General features: G+C 48.0%; 1 protein-coding gene across 8 annotated transcripts in view; it reads right to left on the bottom strand.

The window, feature by feature from the left end:
- NTM (neurotrimin) overlaps window positions 1–18464 on the bottom strand; it is a 934251-nt gene that overhangs the window by 401233 nt on the left and 514554 nt on the right. For 2 of the 8 annotated variants that reach the window (XM_067751606.1, XM_067751607.1), the window contains exon 1: window positions 5016–6053. In XM_067751606.1, coding sequence (XP_067607707.1) covers window positions 5016–5182 — 167 coding nt within the window. In that variant the 5' untranslated portion in view covers window positions 5183–6053. Of the gene's footprint in view, window positions 1–4774; window positions 4929–5015; window positions 6060–6626; window positions 6889–18464 lie in introns of those variants that run through there. The other 6 variants (XM_067751610.1, XM_067751604.1, XM_067751605.1 and 3 more) reach the window with 6 other exon arrangements.

Genomic DNA, 18464 nt, shown 5'->3' with positions numbered 1-18464 from the left:
GTGTCTGCCAGACACTGCAAAGAATAAGACCGAGAAGGCCCTCATCCTCAAGGAACTTACAGCCCAGGTGGGGAAGACAGATCGGGAGCAACTAACCAGACAAATGAATGGGAAAATCTCAGATACAGATGATCGCTCTGAAGAAATAATCCAGGATGATATGTCAGCGTACAGCTGGTGGAAGTGGTAGGGGGTCACTTTTATTTGGGTGTCAGGAACAGCGTCAGGGAGGGGGTTCCACCTGAGCTAAGGCCACAATGATGAAGAGCTGCCCATGGGAAGATCTGGAGGAGGGGTACCTCCACAGCGGGGGCCATGCATGGGAAGGCTCTGTAGCAAGAGTACGTTTTCTGTGTTCACAAAACAGGAGGAAGGTCAGGATGTCTACGGCAGAGTGAGTGAAGGAAAGAGGGGGACCCGCACTCAGAGTTTATTAGCACAAGCCCTGGTCCAAGTCATGCCCTAGGAACTAGGGACAGAAACCTGAAGAAGGTGGAGCTGTGGCCTCAAGAGGCCGTGGAGCAGCTGGAGAGACTAACAGAGAATCCATCAGCTTCGAAAACGAAATGCTAAATGCTTTCCATGATATGAATTACATGCCACAGTCTCCTACAGCTGGAAGGGGCCCCCATGGCTTTTCTCAAGTATGGAAACCACATTGTTCTCTGCTATTCCGTGGAACTGCTATACCGAAACCCAACTTCCTTCTTGTGCATTTCTCAGACCTTTTATTTTTAACTCATATTTTTTAAAAAAGCACTTAGCAGATGACCCCCAAGGAAACAACTCACTTTACTGGTTGCGGCCTTATTTGGGGAAAACATGAAATGCATCCATCAAAGTTGTGCAGTGACATGCTGACATTTAGTGACAGTCTCTAATTAATGAGACCCACGCGCCGGGCCTCTCAGCCTCTCCTGCCCCCATCAGAGCAATGCAGCCCACCCACTGGGAGAGAGGGCGCTCTTCTCTGACCACCGGAAGACCACCCACCCACGCGATGATGGGCACATCTGCCTCCACGGCTGATGACCTCTTCAACCTCTGCGTCCACAGCCTGGCCTTTTGAGTTGGACCCAAGGCCCTGGGGTGAGACGCCTCAGCCTCAAGCCCTTCCACAACCAACACCCAGCTCATGCCCTTCGTGTAAGAACCACTCCACACATCTTAGTGGTCGAGCCCAGCTGTATAGAGGCTAGGGGATACTTCTGTTTGGTTTTCAGTCATCTCATCTGTTCAATAAACATGTGGGAGCACATGGTGCTCAGGGCATCACAGGGCGGGATCCCCGCTTCCAAGAGCTAGCAGCTCCCCATCCACGTGGAGAAGGAAAACAGAGAGATAAACAACACTGCAAGACAGGGTGTGAGACAAAATGAGCGGAGAGACGATGCCAAGTCTCCACAAGGAGTCGCGAGAACACAGAATGCGGTGGGGAAAGCTCGCCCTGCAAAAGGCCAAGGAGTCAGCATTCCAGCTCTGCCACGTGCTAACTTGTGTGAATTTAGGTAAATTCCCCTCTCCAGGCCTCAGCATCCTCATCTACAAAACAGACATAATTTAGTCTATTTCAGAGAGCTGCTGTGAGGATTAATTGTAACTAACCAATAACTGATAGTACCATTCATCATTCAACATTATTATTACTACTCCTCGTAATCTGGCTTCCAAATCTCCTAGCTGTGCAACCTTAATCAAATTATGTAAACTCAGTTTTCTCATCTGTAAAATGGGATAATCATAGCACCTACAACCAGAGGGGTTGTATTAGGGTTAAATGTTAATGTTATGAGGTTGGATGATGGGTGAGATAGTGTGTAAAACCCTTAGAATACTCCCTAAGACATAGTGAGTACTGGAGAAACTTCAGTTCATGTTATTATTATTGCATATTCTATTTTATGAAACCTCACCCTTTTTAAAAAAAATATGCATACAGACTACTGGCAGGAGGGCAGAAAGACTAGGAGACTGCAAATCGTCTGTAATTCTATTCAGACTGTGGATGCCGTATTAGGTGAAAGGCTTCCCGGTATGTCTACAAGGGTCATTAGTGTTAATTGGAGGAAATAAAACATTCTAAAAAGTTTCCTCACATTAGAATCTGCTGCTGAAGCATTCGTTCTTTGGGAACTGCAAAAGATCCTCAAAAAATGAAACTGGTGAGAACAAAGCAGAATCAAATGAAATTAGAGCAAAAAAGTCCTCTGCTGGTTGAGACGAAAACTACAAGCATGAACCTCAGGGTCACCTGCGGTGAGAGGGAGAGGGTGGTTCTCAGGGCAGAGCAGGGATGGCTGTGGTCTGTGTAGCCTGGTCACATGCTGAACGAAAAAGAAAGAGGTGAGGATGGGAGGGAGGGAGGGAGGGAGGAAGGAAGGAAGGAAGGGAGGGAGGGAGGAAGGAAAGAAGGAAGGGGAGGGAAGACAAAAGAAGGAAGAGACGACCCACAGACACACAATAAAAGCAAAAGGGAAATAACCCAGAACCCTGAACCACTCGACTGTTGCAACCTGGAATCGGGTTATGTGCAAATTTAGCAATTTCTATGCAAACAAAATACATTCTGAAATTCCTACTTGCTTCTTTGCACACAGCATCACAAAATGCAGAGCCTGTGTTTGAGGGTTTAAGGGCTTCCGCTCCACAGAAGTGCAGCCCAACAAGGGGCCCCTCCTTGTCTAGTGCAGGAGGGCCTGGGGAGGACGAAGGCCATCCTGTGGAGGCTTGAGCACCATCTGCACGGTCCACCTGCTGCCCCGCTCACATCCTACATTAGGCCCATGGCCAACAGGTTGGTGTCATGCAGATCCCAGCTCCTCTAATCCCTGCCCTGTAGGGCTCCCTCCACTGGGAGGGTCTTCCTCCTACCTGTCGGGAAGACAGTCAATCTCAGTGGCTGGCCCTGGACGTCAGGAGATGTTCCAGGAGGGCCTTTTTATGCCAGGGCTGGGCTGAAAAAGCCCCACCATATCCCACTCCCTCCATCTACAACCAGTCAAGCCCAGTGAGTCTACAGCATATGTGACAATGCAAACAAACGTGAGGGCACGAGAGACAAGGAGAGGGGCCTGGAGTGAGTCAGGAAGAGGCATGGTAGCAAAGACAAAGAAAGAGAAGCCAGCCAGTACACGATAACGCGATTTTTCAGAGGAGCTGCTCCAGGCCCCAGCTGAGCACCTGACAGATCCAGCAGAGTCCTCATTCTCATGAGCCTGGGGACGGCCCCCTGAAGACCAGATCCCTCCCTGCCCAAGTCCCCTCACTGTTCCTATGATACGGCGGCTACGTCTGTCAAGGCCCCATGGCTACTTCTTTATCCCCAAATCTCTACAGAGCTGACCGCCTTCCTCCTCCTCCTTGAAAGTACCTTCCCATCCATTTCTAAAATGTTCTCAGTAGGAGACTGTCTCCATCTTGTTTCTTGAGGGCTATATCTTGCAGCCACGGGTTAGGGAAAAGGGGGCATCCAGGGGACACTAAATGTCATCGACTACATTGCTTAGAGGTTTGTTTTTGTTTTTCTTTCTAAATAGTCTGAAATCAGGGCATATTTCAAGTTTCCATGAATCTTTTATAAAGCAGATACACAGTTATTTCAGGTGTGAGGTGTGAGGCAGTTAGACATTCAACCTTTGCTCAAAATAGTCCCTAACTCAGGGCGCAGTGGAAGAGGTGGGTTTCCGGAACCAGTGAGTACCCTGGGGGCATGAGCGCTAGCTCGCCAGAGACAAAGGAGCATGGGTGCTTGCAGACTATGACAGGCCCTTAAATCACACGCTTCCTTTGGCAATGTCCTGACAAGTCAGCTCTGTAACCCAGTGTCCCTTTTGCAACATTTTCTATCCCATGGGTATTGCCTTACGTGCACCATCCATAAACCTTAGAACAGTCACAAAAGGTGTAAAAGAGTGAGCACCAACACCAAGGTTCTCTCTCCAAGAATCTTCACGTACAAAGGATGGGAATACTGCCATCCTGCCTTACAGTCCGCTCAATGGCCCAGGCTGGAAAACTTTATTTAAGCAGGCATACATTCTTCCCATGGATCTTCTTAACTTCTACCTCCAGCTGACTCTCATAAAATTCCAGAGTTAAGACCTCCCATTGCAATCACTAATTCTGTGTTGCCCTTCTGAGAGTGGTATGTTTGTAGACACTGGAAACTGAGTGAGCATTTCAGGAGGCCGGGGGGAAAGGGAGACAGATTCACCCTACCTTACTCAAAACATAGTCAAGATTCTTCTTCTCCTTCTCCAATTCCTGTCAGCCTTAACCCCAGACGTCAAGCAGGACCCAAGCCAACACTGAGACCCAGTTTCCATTTGGGAGATGAGTTTTGAATATATTGCTTTAGTGGACAGCACAGTTAACCAAAGTAAACGATCTTTTTCCACAGACGAATCACACTCATATCCATGGCTTCAATCTCAGAAAGCCATATTCAGACAGAGAAAGCACGTCCCTCTGGCTACCAGCTCGGGGCATGAAGACACCCCAGGAAAGCTCAGACACAGTCAGACCCAGGACAAAACAGCAGCTCTGCCAGCGTACAGGAGCGGGGCTGGCAACACCCCGTGGCACAGGCAGAGTGACGGCATTCACAGAAAGCCAGACCCGGCCTTTGGGACTCATTAACGCCAGAGGAGACGGTTCACGCCGAGCCCCAGCCAGGCCCCCAGTCACCACGGCCACTGGTTTCAGGTACAGACAGTGCTCAGGCCGCTGGCCTCCATCTCAGAGACCCCCTGGCCCAGCCTCCCCTCCTGCTTACCAAGTCCTGAGCCTAGGAGGCCAGTTTGGGGGAAACAGCTCATCTCTGGAACCTCTGAGCGTTTCCCTGTGACCACCACCTTTCCGGGGCAGAGCACCCAGCTCAGCCATGAATTGTGCAGCCCAGGGAAGCAGCGACCTCCCCGCCAGCAGCTGCAGAAAACACACCTGCACCTCTATCCCTCTCCCCGCATCCCCTACACAAATCACTGTCGATTCAGAGAAGAATGGCGGCTCCCTACCTGAGGGTGGCGCTCTCCCCCTGCCGGACCGTCACGTTGTCCATAGCTTTGGGGAAGGTGGCATCTCCGCTGCGCACGGGCACTCCTGTGGGTACAAGGAACAGCAGCCTGAGAGACACGACCACGAGGCACTTCCAGGGCAGGAACAGGTACCCACAGACCCCCATCCTCGACGGCCACAACTTCCCAGAACTCCGGCAGCCGCTCGGCACACGCCCCCTGGGCGCGCACAGGAAGTGGGTGGGGTGGGGTTTGGCGGAGGAGCGAGCACGGGGCCCCGGAGGCGCGGGCAGGAGAAAAGCGCGCAGACTCCTCCAAGTCTAGTGTTCCTCCCCAAAACCAGCCTCAGCGCTCCAGTCTCGGAGAAGCGGTTTCCACGGAGAACATCCAAAGGGGGGCTCCCTCGGTGCTGCTTCAGCCGGGAAGGTGGCGGAGAGAGGCGAAGCGCAAAGACAGGTGCAAAGGTGCGGACGCGTCTCAGGAGCCCCTTCCTCCCGTTAACAGCTCAGGCATGGCACTTTGGAGAGGAGTAAGCACTTTGGTACCAAAAGGGGACACGGAGTGGGTTAGATCCGGCTACCCAGAGATGGTCTGAATTCCTCAGTTCCAACAAGGGCAAATCCAACACTTTGTTTTTAAGTTTCAGAGGCAGGGTAGCCAGCAGGAAACAGTCTGTAACAATAGCAGAGCCGGAAAGTGGAACACGCGGGAGACGCAGGGGTGAGCCAGGAGGAGAGGCTACGCCGGGCTTCGCGCGATCCGGACCGGGGATGCTGCAGCAGCCGCCTCGGTCAACTTCGTCCGAGACCAAATGCGCGCTGCAGCCTCCGCGATGCGGCCGGTCTCGGCTGGGCGGTCTCCGCGGCGGCGGCTGAGGCGGGAGCGCACGGCGGCGGACGCTCGCTCGCTCGCTCGCTCGCTGGGGAAGGCGAGGGGCTGCCGGCCCCGGAGCCGCGAGGACGCCACGCTCAGCGGCCGCCCCCGGCCTCCGCGCCGCGGGCCTCCCGGGAGCAGCCCCGACGCGCGCGGGCCCAGACCGCCGGGGTTGTCATGGCAGCAGCTCCATCACTGACCGCAGCTCTCCGCCGTGCAGGCGCCGAGCGAGCTGGCGGACCGCGCGCATCCCGGCGGGCGGCGGGAGCGGGGCGCAGGCGCCCACCTTAACCCCCGCCGCGCCGCGCCGCGGCCGCAGGAGCTCAGGCGAGGAGTTTAACCACTTCCCCCCTTGAAGAGCTGTCACTTCCAAATTAAGAAGAAATGCAAAGTTACTACACAGCCTCAATAAGCCCAAGACGTCTTAATAAGGGTCACAAACTAATTAACTAGGAAAAGAAAACTCTGCAGCATGCATGCGTGCACCTTTAAAATTATCAGATTAATACATTAGCATTTAGAGTAAATTTAAAGTGTTGGGAGGACGTTTTAGAATCATCTCATTTTTATTCAACAGGCAACGCCCACCCCACCGCCACCCCCCAAAAGCTACTTCAAACACCATTCTAAATAGAGATCTTCCATATATAAAACAAATGCAAAATCACAGAAGCCTCTTAGTGTGCGAAACTGGCAAAACCGCATCAAAATTTTGGTCAAGTTCAGACACTGACTTACATTCTTTATTCTTGTTTTGTCGACATTAAAAGATGTTAGCCCTGCAAAGTGCTCACTCAGATGAATGAGTGTGAGCCCCTGGCTTTGTTGATACAGAGGGTTCCCAGGTGTCCTGGGCTTCACACTCCTGCGGAGCTGATTTCATCTTAAGAGATGTGTTTTTCAAATTCTGGAAACCCAGGGAAAAATTGCATTGGCCTCAGTTGCTGTCACTTCTCCTCTCTGGCTGCTGTGGGTCCCTCTGTGCCTACATCTGCATGTTTCCTCTCACTTCAGCTCTGATGGAACGCAGTTCCTTCCAGCCTGGGCCTGGCTCCTGAGGGAGGGGGGAAGCCCAGAGCGGCACAGCCCACCCCACGTGCTAACACCAACATGTTCTCTGCTCAGGGACTCCTGTCTGAGCTCCCTGCACTGACCCAGATTCTCCCTGGGGACAGAGAGGAAGCAGCTGTGGCTCTGTTTTTCCCCTAGACTCTCTCTCAAATCCAACCAGGAAGCTCTTTTTTAAAACAACTGTTAAATAACAACAACAACAACAAATGTTCTTCCCAAAAGCCATCCAGCCACCACCAAAGAGACTGAATGATCCTAAGTGAATCGCTGTAACCGTAAGGGTCCTGGTGCCATGAGAGTGCATGCATCTTTCAACTGGTCTCCCCACTTACGTGCAGATAAAACGCGGGTGAGTGACGCACGGGCATCTCACTCATTGTGCCCCAGTCACTCCAACTGCCCTGGGTTGGAAGGGATGGAGGAGGGTGTGCAGATGTGGAAGCCACGCTCCAAGGTAACAAAGAAAGACTGAGGAGGCATGGCTTCCTCTTTTAACAGGTGACCCGAGAGTGTACAACAATGTAAAGTCAAGCAACTCACACTGGAGATTTCAATTAATCCATCATTTCGCCCATTTTCCCCTCGTCTCCTCTATTGACTTTTACAATATTAAATTCTCAGGGAAATCCATCGCTACTTTTGTCCAGTGGGGACCAAAGAAAAAATCAATTGTCAACTTATGACCACAAAGAATGACTTTACTATCAAGAAAAACAAAAATGATGTCTTCAGGGTGCAGGAGGTTTTGTTTATGCTTTTGAAAGAACAGGAGGAGAATTTACCTATTTTAGTACCAATCCGTTCTGACAAGTCCCTACTTTACCTTCACTTTGCAATGGGAGTTGTGGAAGTAGGAAGTTGCATGATTTCACCAAGTTAAGATATTATATGAGCAGATGTCAGGTGTGAGGTCATGACTGCTGACCTCAGCCTGCTGAATTTGGGGTTCTCCTTATGCAGAGGCCAAGGAATTACCTGTAATCATCCACATCCATTTTAAGCACCACTCGGCTCCCCTCCAAAACTCCTCTTTGTAAACACGTCCCACCACCACAAGTGGAAACAAACACCAGCAGTGGAGAAGGAAGGGGGACTCGTTCTGGGCTTTGGAGTCATTTCCCTCCAGGCTTGAGAATGGCAGGGATGAGTCCTTTCATGATCAATTCTCACCCTGGCTCTTGCATCTAATTCCCAGGTAGGTACAAATGAGCATTAGTTTTTGCATCTAGGAATGTGGGTAATGACAACAACAGGCCTTCCCGAGGGGCCTACATACATGATTAACTCTACAGTAAAATACTTCGAAATCCACTTAAGGTGAAAGATGCTTTATTAATACATTTTGCCTGCCACTGCTTCATTATTATAGCTGGGCGGAAAAATAACTCTTCTTACAGGCTCTGGAAGATGTTCAGTTTATACCAGTCTGCATGCGGTTGATCTAAGACGCTCACACCATCTTTGTCTCTGGCGGGGGAAGGGAGAGTGGTGAGCTGCAGCCTCCCAACCTGGCCGGCAGAAAACCCAGGAGAGATCAGGTAACGCTCAGGCTGGACAAAGAAAAGCCACTGGCAACCTCACAGCTGCTTTGTGGACCCAGGGATCCAAACTTTATTCAAAAATGGAAGTTTAGAAATTGGTGAGAGGTCAGAGATGCCCGCACAATTAACAAGGCAGAATCCATTTTATTGAAACTGCTGATTGAAGTGGTTTGACTAGATGAAGATCAAAATCACATGTCAACTCCCTTCTCATCCCCTAATCCCTAAATATAACCAAACACTTAGTGGCTTATCTTATATCCCGTCTCTTGCTTCATAAAAACTGCTGGATTTATTTTGTTTTTCCCAGCATATCCGAGTTAATGAAAAAGGAATGACAGTCAGAGCAATTTCATTATTTGTGTTCTTTATAGACATAACTTCCTTTCTACCTCCTGGAAAGCAGATTCCTAACGAGCGCCCACCTCCACTCTCTCCCCGCCACCCCCCTGCTGTCTCCCTCTCCATCCTCCGTTCCCTCCTGCATACACATATAGTGTACACATAAATCAACTTGTCATAGCTTGTCTCCACGCTGGCAGCTGTAATTGCTGCAGGTTATAAAAATATCTATAGGACAATGCCTTTCAAGCTCGCAGGCGTGCACACACACACACACAGACACACACACACATGCACACACTGCCTGAGCAAAAGAAAACAATCATATTCCCTTTAATAATCCTGGGACTGCAAAGGACAGGGTGCAGAGGAGCTTGCTGGGTAGACTCTGGAGGGCTGGCAGGTAGAGGAGGACGCAGGGCTAGACGGAGACTCCGGGCGGCAGCAGCCCCTCCTCACTAAAGCAGGGCTGGAAAAGGGAAGAATTGCCAATGAAAGGGAAATTGTTTCAGCTGTTGCTTTTGTTTTTCTCTGCGTTACCTACAGCAAGCTGGGGTTGGCTAAAGAGCAGTGAATGTTCTACACACACGAGAGCCCGAAAGAAGAGCTCTAGCCTGAGACATGCCAGTGCCACTTCTTCTCTAAAAAGGTGAAAGGCCCCCCTCTCCTGGTAGAGATTCCAAATAGGAGCACAGGCGAGAAGATGCGACACGCAGGGCAGTTAGAGCAGCATGGCACCCAACAGACCTCGCAAGTTTTAATCAGGAAAGGCGGTGTCCGTCTGGCTCAAGAGACTGCTCTAGGGGAGTAGGGAAGGGCCAGACTCTGGAAAGGTACCTGCTATTCTTTCCTCCTATGTGAATATAGGGTCAAAATGAACTCATTGTTCACCCGGGCTAGAGTCTGGTGTTGTTAGGATTTCAGCAGGGAGAGCCAAAGAGCAACTTGAAGATGAGGAAGAAGCGTCCAGAGAGAAGAAAGAGACCAGGAATAGAGAGAATTCAGGAGCATGGGAAGAAAAGGCAAAGGTGAGGCTGCCCGTGGACTTTGAAAGGTACATAAAGAGGAGGGGTGATCAGCAGAAAAGTTGGCAGGTAGACAAAGAAGTAAAGAAAAGCAGGGCAAATGATCAAAGTCAAAGTACCATCAAAGCAAAGGCCAGGTACCCAAAGGGGAGCATCGCAAGAGCCAGGGGTCTTTAGAGAAGCATCTCTCCATATCTAGGTTTGCGGTCATAATAAGACCCTGGATTCCCAGAATCACAGAATGATATGGTCAGAGGGGACATTGAAAGATGTATAACCCACTCATTTCATAAGTGGGAGGAGTGAACCCGGGAGAGAGGATCCATTATCATAGGAATAAAGTTAACAACTCATAAATCAGGACTAGAGCTCGGGGCTGATGGCCCCTGCTCCTGTGTTCTCTCCACTATACCTGGCAGGTAAGGACACTGCTTAAGGGCCAAATGACAAAACATCTCCTTTGGCTGCTACATCTGCGGCAAGAGAGAGAACCACAGAAGTGGTTATATTAACACAGAAGTGTTAACATTGCTGCCCAGTACTGATGCCTCTGGGCATCCAGTTATTCAGCTGAATTCAATGTCAGCCATTAAACTTCGACAAGCAGACTTTGAGTGCCTCTTGTGAGCCAGGAACTGTTGCAAGTTAGAGATACAAAGAAGAAAGACATTGCCCTGCCCTCGATTTGCTTACAATCTAGTGCTATCGGGGTTGTCAATGGTTCTATTTGCATTTACATCCAGGAAAGTTGAAGTTGTAATGAACTCAACCCAGTGCTTCCTGGAAGCCCCTAAGAACATTCTTGTCGCCAAGAACAACAGGCTGGGATGTGCCTCCCCCGTTGGGAACAGTTGATTTCCAGGCACTGTGTGTCCAGGGTTCCAGGCACTGACCATGGTTTCCTAAGATTCATTTAAAGAGGCATGGGGGGAGGGGCGGCGGGATATTCTCAAGGATTTAAAAATGTAGGGAAGAAATTCATCTACTCAACAAACACGTTTTCAGTGCACAATAAATGTCAGCTATGTGCTAGGTGGTGGATCCCAGTGGTGGGCAAGAGAGACAAAAACAAAACCCATTGTGCATCTAACACTGGCAGGGGAGACAGATATTAAAGCAAGAACTTTACAAAACTGTAGATACGATGCTGATAAGCACCGTGAGGAAATGGAAGAACATACATGATAGAAGTTTCTCTGGGAATCAGGACAATCAGGAGACGCTTCCCTAAGGAAATGACTTTAAACTGGGACTTAATAGCGAGAAGGAGTCGACCGGGCAGATGGTGTGGGCGGGAATCTAGTTGCAGACAGGATGGAATGTATACAAACGGGGACGGCAAGGAGCCTGGGACGAAGCTGCCTTTTACATTCACAGACTGTGCTCTGTTAAACTAAGAGTGGGGACGTCTGAAGTGCTCTGATTGGAAAGCTCTAACTGCTCCCTCGTCCTGTGCTCACGCATTCATTGATCCATTCAGTGCTATTTATCAATTAAGAGTGACCAGGGGCTTTGGACTCAGACAGACCAGAAGTCAGACGTCCTCTCCTCCATCACTAGCTGTGTGACCTTGGGGCAATAACCTTGTTTGTGAAATAGTGATAAGAATGGTACATAGCACAGAGGGTGGTGTGAGGATGCTATGAGACTCTTGACGGACACAGGTGAGCACAGGGCCTGGCAGCTGTGGGGCCTCCGCATGGGGACTGCACGGAGGCCAGCGCGTGTGCTTCCCTCCTTCGGAAGGGGTCTAGGTGTGATATTTGTCCCGAGAACCCAAGAGCAGCCCTCTGAGTGCCAGATCTATGAATACCATCCCTGTGCACGTCCTGAGGGGCTTCATCCCAGGGACAGAACAGAAACATCACGCTGAGATGTGGTCAGAAAGGGAAGTAGCTTAGCCTTCAAACCAGGGCAGGAAGAAGGTGACCCTGCAGTTCCCACCCCAGTGTCTTGAAAAGCACACAGGATCCAGGCCTGTGGGAAACAGCCTGAGCTTGAGAAAGAGGATGGGGCTTCCTCTCTGTGCGGCAGCCTGGGAACTTCTGTCTGCCATGCTCCCATATATACCTGAAAAGTGGACAAACAACCTGAGAAAAAGACAAGACGCCTCCATCTCAGCGGTAAATGAGCAGCGCCTCTGACCACCTTCGTGGAACTTGGGCCCATCTTTGCTCCCGTGGGCCTGGTGGTGGCGTCCAAAGCCCCCCTACCCACCCCCAGGTCCAGATTTACACCAGTCACTGGATACTAACGTGCATTGCTGGCCTCACTGCTCCCAGTTTCTACCCTTGAGCATCCCAGGGCTGTGCTACAGGATCGGCCAGACTCCATTTCCAAGGTTTGCAAGATGCAGCCCAACCAGAGCCAGTAGTGGCTTCTCACAGAGAAAGAGCCTCTGGACGGTAACCGGCCACCCCAAACTTGGAGCTTAAACCCCAAATGTACCATTAGAGGAACTTGGCTTTCCTCCCCAGCCCAGCCCCATGCCTTTCTCCTTAATCAATCGTCTTTTACTCATGTCTCTTTTTAAACTTTTCTCTGAATTTTCTGCATTTTCTCCCCAGCCAGGAGCAACAGCAGAAGTGGTCAAACTTAATGAGACAGGAATTTGCTCAAAAACTCAGTTGTACTTCTTATTGGAGGTGGCATTTTGTAAATATCATTTTATAAACCAGAGTCTCTGGATCCGAGTCTTAACTCACGCCATCATTAAATAAGTCACTTGCTTTTTTTTTTTTTTTTTTTTGCTTTTTTTTAGCTTCTTTGTTTTCAGAAGAACCAACGTCTCCATGATATGTGAACCTTTGAGAAGATCTAGTGTCTAATACATCCAAATGGGCTAATGCACTTCTTTTTTTTTTTTTTTTTTTTTGCTGTACGCGGGCCTCTCACTGTCGTGGCCTCTCCCGTTGCAGAGCACAGGCTCCGGACGCGCAGGCTCAGCGGCCATGGCTCACAGGCCCAGCCGCTCCGCGGCATGTGGGATCCTCCCAGACCGGGGCACGAACCCGTGTCCCCTGCATCGGCAGGCGGACTCTCGACCACTGCGCCACCAGGGAAGCCCGGGCTAATGCACTTTTGAAAGCTGAAAGTACTGTTCTACAGTAAGATGACAGCCCGTAGATGGCTGGGGTCAAGGGTACTGCATTGGGCCCCCAATCTGTCACTTATTGGCTGCATGGAGTTCCCCAAGTCACCTCCACTTTCCTTCTAAGTGAGGAGTTTGGATTAAATGACCTCCTAGTCCCCTTCCAGCTCTCAGTCTATGGTTTTAATGCTTCTCAACACTCTTCTCAAAAGCAGTGTATCTTCACGTCCGCTTATCGGTTCCTCCTATAGAGAAATAGCCCTCCTCACCCTGTCCTTCCACTGTTCCCATTCACCAAGGTGTCCACTTCAAAACTCGGAAAACTGTGGCACAAAGTAATTAATGAGCCACACTGGACCTAAGGCAGGCGATGGAAGAGCCATGATGATTAAAAGTCTTCCGATAAAGGGTTTCTTTAAGGAAAAGAAAATCCCACAATGCAACCAGCAATGTTAATCTTCAATAAACAGGCTGTTAATATTTAACTGGAATTTATTTAAACCTACAGTAACTGTCCCATTAAATCTAAATTAATTGCCCTTTGGGGACTCTTCCCCTAAAGCCGAGCTGGGACATGGCTGTCCAGATCACAGTTCGTGCTAGGCATCCAGCCATAAAGAGGATGTTTCAGCCATCCATTTAGGACTAGATGATTAGCATATCATGGCTGAAAGGGCTTTAGAGGTCAACTAGACTAGTAAGTTTTATATTCTGTGTCTTTGGACTTTCTGGGGACCTGTTTTCCCCACCTCTTCAGCAAGGACTTTATTGTGTGTTCTATCTTTGTGTGTCTCTCTCTCCAACCTCTTCATTCTATTTTGAAATTCCCTCTCATTCTCTTTCCTTTCTGTTAGTGATTATTTTTTCTTTTAGACTTCATATTGTAGACTCACTCTGCTGTGTTTTTGTCTGTCTCTCCTGAGTTTCTTAAGAGAAGCCACTTAAGATATATAGCAAATTCTGTGTGTGTGTGTATGTGTGTGCGTGCGCACATGTGTACGTATATATAATTTTATGTGTCACAAAGAACATTTTTATAATGGCAGTTGTATGTAAAAGACTAAAAGCTGTGAAATAATCCCCAAGTCACACAGCTTTAGAAGGGGCAGTGAGACTGTAATTGGGTGGAAATGATCTTTGCTATCCCTGAAATCAATCAATAATTTTTATTATAAATGTGGTCCCAGCTGAAATTCTGGGATGTTATTTTGCTATGATTTTAACCCATTCACAGCATTCCTACAACAACGCACACACACACACTCACACTCATTGCGTGCATCAAATCAGTTTACTAGTGAAACGTGGATTACAGATGACCACCTCATCAGATGGATTAGTGTTCAAGCTGCGTTAATTTTCTCAAGAAGTGGGAGCTGGTTAAGACTAAAAGAACTCACCCTGGGGTTTCTGAAGGTGTGGGCCCCTGAGTCAGGCATATGAATGTTCGCCTCGCAGGGCCTGGTGATGGAGAGAGGGATGCAGTCCTCCATGGATTTGCGTGGAAGAGACATAGGGCAGAGCTGAGGGGCAGGTGGGCAGATGGGAAGGTATCCCGCACATTTTTAAGAGGACCAAACCCGTTCTCAACTGTTTGCTTGTGGAAGGCTTTACATGTGTACTGCCTGTAGAACCCATGTTTCTTTGTATTTCTGTCGCCATCAAGTTAGATGAAAGACACCACACAGGGACTTCCCTGGTGGCGCAGTGGATAAGACTTCGCGCTCCCAGTGCAGGGGGCCTGAGTTCGATCCCTGGTCAGGGAACTAGATCCCACATGCATGCTGCAACTAAGAGTTTGCACGCCACAACTAATGAGTCCGCATGCCTCATCAAAAGGAGCCCTGGAGCTGCAACTAAGGAGCCCACCTGCTGCAACTAAGACCTGGTACAGCCAAATAAATATCAAAAAAAAGACACTACACAATCCTCACAGTGTCTTCAGCTGGAAAACAAATCCTCTGTATTCAAAGCATCTTTATTCTTTACTTTATTGAATCTTATAAATTGAAGAAATGACTGAACACATTTCTACATGCTTATGCATCTCCCTGGCTTTTCCCACGTCTGTCCCTCATTATGCATTTGCCTTTGGGAGTTCAGGGTCTTTCGGGACAAAGCAATGGAGGCTGCAGATACAGCATCACATCCCTGCCAACCTGGGAGTTGATGTGGGCTTTCCCTCCTAGAAGGGAATGATTTCCCTGAACCATGTGTACACTTTCTTCATCTAGGGTACCAGAAAGCTACAAGTGGTGCTGCAGGTGATGAGATAGTCAGAGCCTCTTGGGCGTGGCCTGGCAAAGTGGACTTAGATGGGGCTCAGGTAGCTCTGAATCTGGGGAAGGGAGAGCAGGGAAAGTGTTGTGAGCGGACATGTGAACATGGACAAAATATGAAAATAATTCACCTAAGCTTTCACGGGAGTGTCCCCAAGGTTTTAGGACCAAAGATGACTTAGAAAGTCGGTAATGAGGAGACTTTTTTTCAAAAGCAGAGAATTAGCTTAACGCTAAGACACAAATCAGGATATATTGTCATGTTTCTATATGGAGAAGTATTAGTACCAGAATCTCCAAGGGACAGTTGCTGGGACAAACCAAATGCAATATTTCTATCAATGACCTGCCAAAGGGAATTCAGAGAGGATTCTCCCAAGTTTGAAGAAGACACTAAGTTCCCTTAAGTAATTAAATCTTCAGTTGACCTGGATGAGCTATAAATAAGCCACAAAGTTATGGGAGCGTGCAGAGAAGTGGGCAAATGCAATGTAACATATTTGAGGAAAGATCATGGAAAATGTACTTTTTGATGCTGGACTCTGGGCAGCGGGATAGGAGCGGTGACGGAGTGGACAGAGGAGTGTGGATGGCAGGGTTAATGGCTCTGACTTTCAGTCCAAGCTCCACAAGTGGCCAGCTTGACCTTTTAATAATTTTGATAATTGATCATTTGACCTTGGATAATTTTCTTGACGTTTGATAATTTTCTTACCTCTCAGAGCCTCAGTTTTCTCCTCTATTACATAGGAATATGGGCTACCCCAAACATTTGCTGTGTGAGGCTAGATGAGACGGCAGATGTAAAGTACCCAGAGAAGTACCTAGCGTGTGGTACAGTCTCCACATGCGTAACCAGGGCAACGATGCTGGAAACAGTCATGGCCAGTAGCTCCCAAGCTACGGTCCTTACAGCACATTCTGGAGTATGATAATATAGATTATTGTTGGCAGGGATCAGGAATTTTTGCCAAAAAAGAAATGTTGGGCCTAACATTTTATGAAAACTGCTAGAAGAATATTGGAAACATAGAAACAAAGAAACATTCCCTTTACTCAAAATTACTGTGTATAAATTCTTCAAATGTTACTCATAGTATTTATCCACTACAGCTCCCAAAGCATCCAGGAACTTCATGTGCCCAGTTTCTGAGTCAGGAATCAAGACTCATTTCTGATCTCCTCTGTCCCTCTCCCATGGCCCTCTCCCCTGCGATTCCACATTTCTTTCTCTCGTGGGTTCTTCACCCAAAACATTTCATGTCCAGTCGCCTTTCCCAACCCCCATGGCCTTAGCTTGGCCTGAGCCATCATCCCTTCTTATTTTCTTGTTTGGAATCATGAGACTCTCTCTTACAGGGATTTCTTCCACCTGCTTTGACCAGGTCTATTTCAAGCTCCACTTTCAAATCAAGTTTTCCTGAAAACCTGACCATGTCACTCCCTTCCTGATTCAGTCTTTAGTGGTTCCACACAGGAATTTGAATATGCGGTTTCTGAGCCTTCATGATGTGGCCTGGTTTGTTTTCACCTTTTTCTCTTGTTACCTCTTCCTTTATCGAGCCATGCCACTTTTTATTTTAATTGATTATTATTTTAATCCCTCAAAACTTCCTCTTTTTCACCTTGGGGCCTTTGCACAGGCTGCCTTCCTGTCAAGAATACTGTCCCCACACTTTTCAGGTTAAGTTCTATTCATCCTTCCAAGTTCTAACTTCCTCATGAAGAACATAACTATTCCATTCAATTAGGTAGATGCCCACTGCATCGGTACGTCTAACGTTCGTCATACTTGTAAGAGTTTAACTTCTTTCGTAGTCTCTTATACCCCCGAAGCCTCACACAATGCCTGGCACATAATAGGTTTTTGATAAATATTTGTGGAATTTAAGTACAGCTGGGGAAAGTTCAAAAATTAAAATTATTTTCTGGCAGGGCAGGGACTTCCAAATGAATGAACATTAAGATGAACATTTGGTATTCACAAAGTGTACGGATAGGGTGTACACACACTCGATAACCAATCTCTAGCTAGAAATAAGAATTCTGAGAAATTGACAGATGGCAGTTTAAGGATAAAAATAAGTGTGTCTGTATAAAAGGTTATACAGGCCAAAAATAATATCTAAATAGGATAAAGGAAGGCTTGGATAAATTAGTGGGTGACAGACCCATTCTGGTTTATTAGGTTAGGGGTGTCTGATGTATATCTCTAACCTTTGAAGTATGAGTCCCATGCGAAATGGCCACTGTCCAAAACACCTAAGGAGGACATCTGAATTGATATGACCTGGGGTGACGTTTTTAATGTCATATTCCCATGTATGCAGTAATTTTATTGTCCACGTTGCTGGGGATAATGGAATTATGCTTGTCTTTCCCTCTGCACACCTTACGGCAGCCCGTTCTAGAACAGTTGTGTACACTTGGTAGGAGTATTTTTGAAATGATGCAAGAAAAGGTGTGTGTAATTTGTGTGAACAAGGAACCCTGAGCAGGGGGAAAGCCCCCTTCAGCCTCGAGGGAGAATTAGATGGACTGCCTTCTATTCTTACCCTCCACTACCTTGGCTATTTCCTCCACGTCTGACCCCTGACTTCCACTTCCCGTCTCTGCACACAGGTACCTCTACCAGACCCCTTTCTTTCTTCCAAGACACAGTAGAGTTCTAGGGAACTGGAGGACCGTTCCCATGTTCCTGTTATTTATCAGACCAAAGTAGGAGACATTTACACATCAGGTTATATAAATATTTTCAGTACACCATTCTGCACGTGGGAAAGCTAGCTCACCACACTCTCATAAAAAATCCACTCTAATCCCAACATCCAGCTTATGACCTCCTATCACTCCATCCAAGAATAACATTAATAATAATCAGACTATTAGTCAGGGGGCTTGGTTTGAACCTGAAAATTCTGAAAAACGGTCTTATAAATTATTTTCCAAGGACATCATCTTTAAGCATTAACAGGTACAACGGACTCTGAATTCTGGGAATTGAGCATAATTACATGGAAACTGACAGGACACAAATGCCAAGAATCCTGTTAAACTTTAATATCTCAAAAAACGGCTCCTTGTAATTGTCTCTTTCCTTTGTCTCAAATGTTACTGTGAATATGTAGAGACCTAAGCACACACAGAAGTGGATGGACTGGAGAATCTTGATCTTTGGAAGCGTGGAGTTTTGAAGGCATTCCATAAAATAGTGAGGTGCTGAGTAG

This window comes from Pseudorca crassidens, chromosome 9 (assembly GCF_039906515.1).
Source record: "Pseudorca crassidens isolate mPseCra1 chromosome 9, mPseCra1.hap1, whole genome shotgun sequence".
Classification (NCBI taxonomy): domain Eukaryota; kingdom Metazoa; phylum Chordata; class Mammalia; order Artiodactyla; family Delphinidae; genus Pseudorca; species Pseudorca crassidens.
This window is presented reverse-complemented; position numbering and strand designations above follow the sequence as displayed.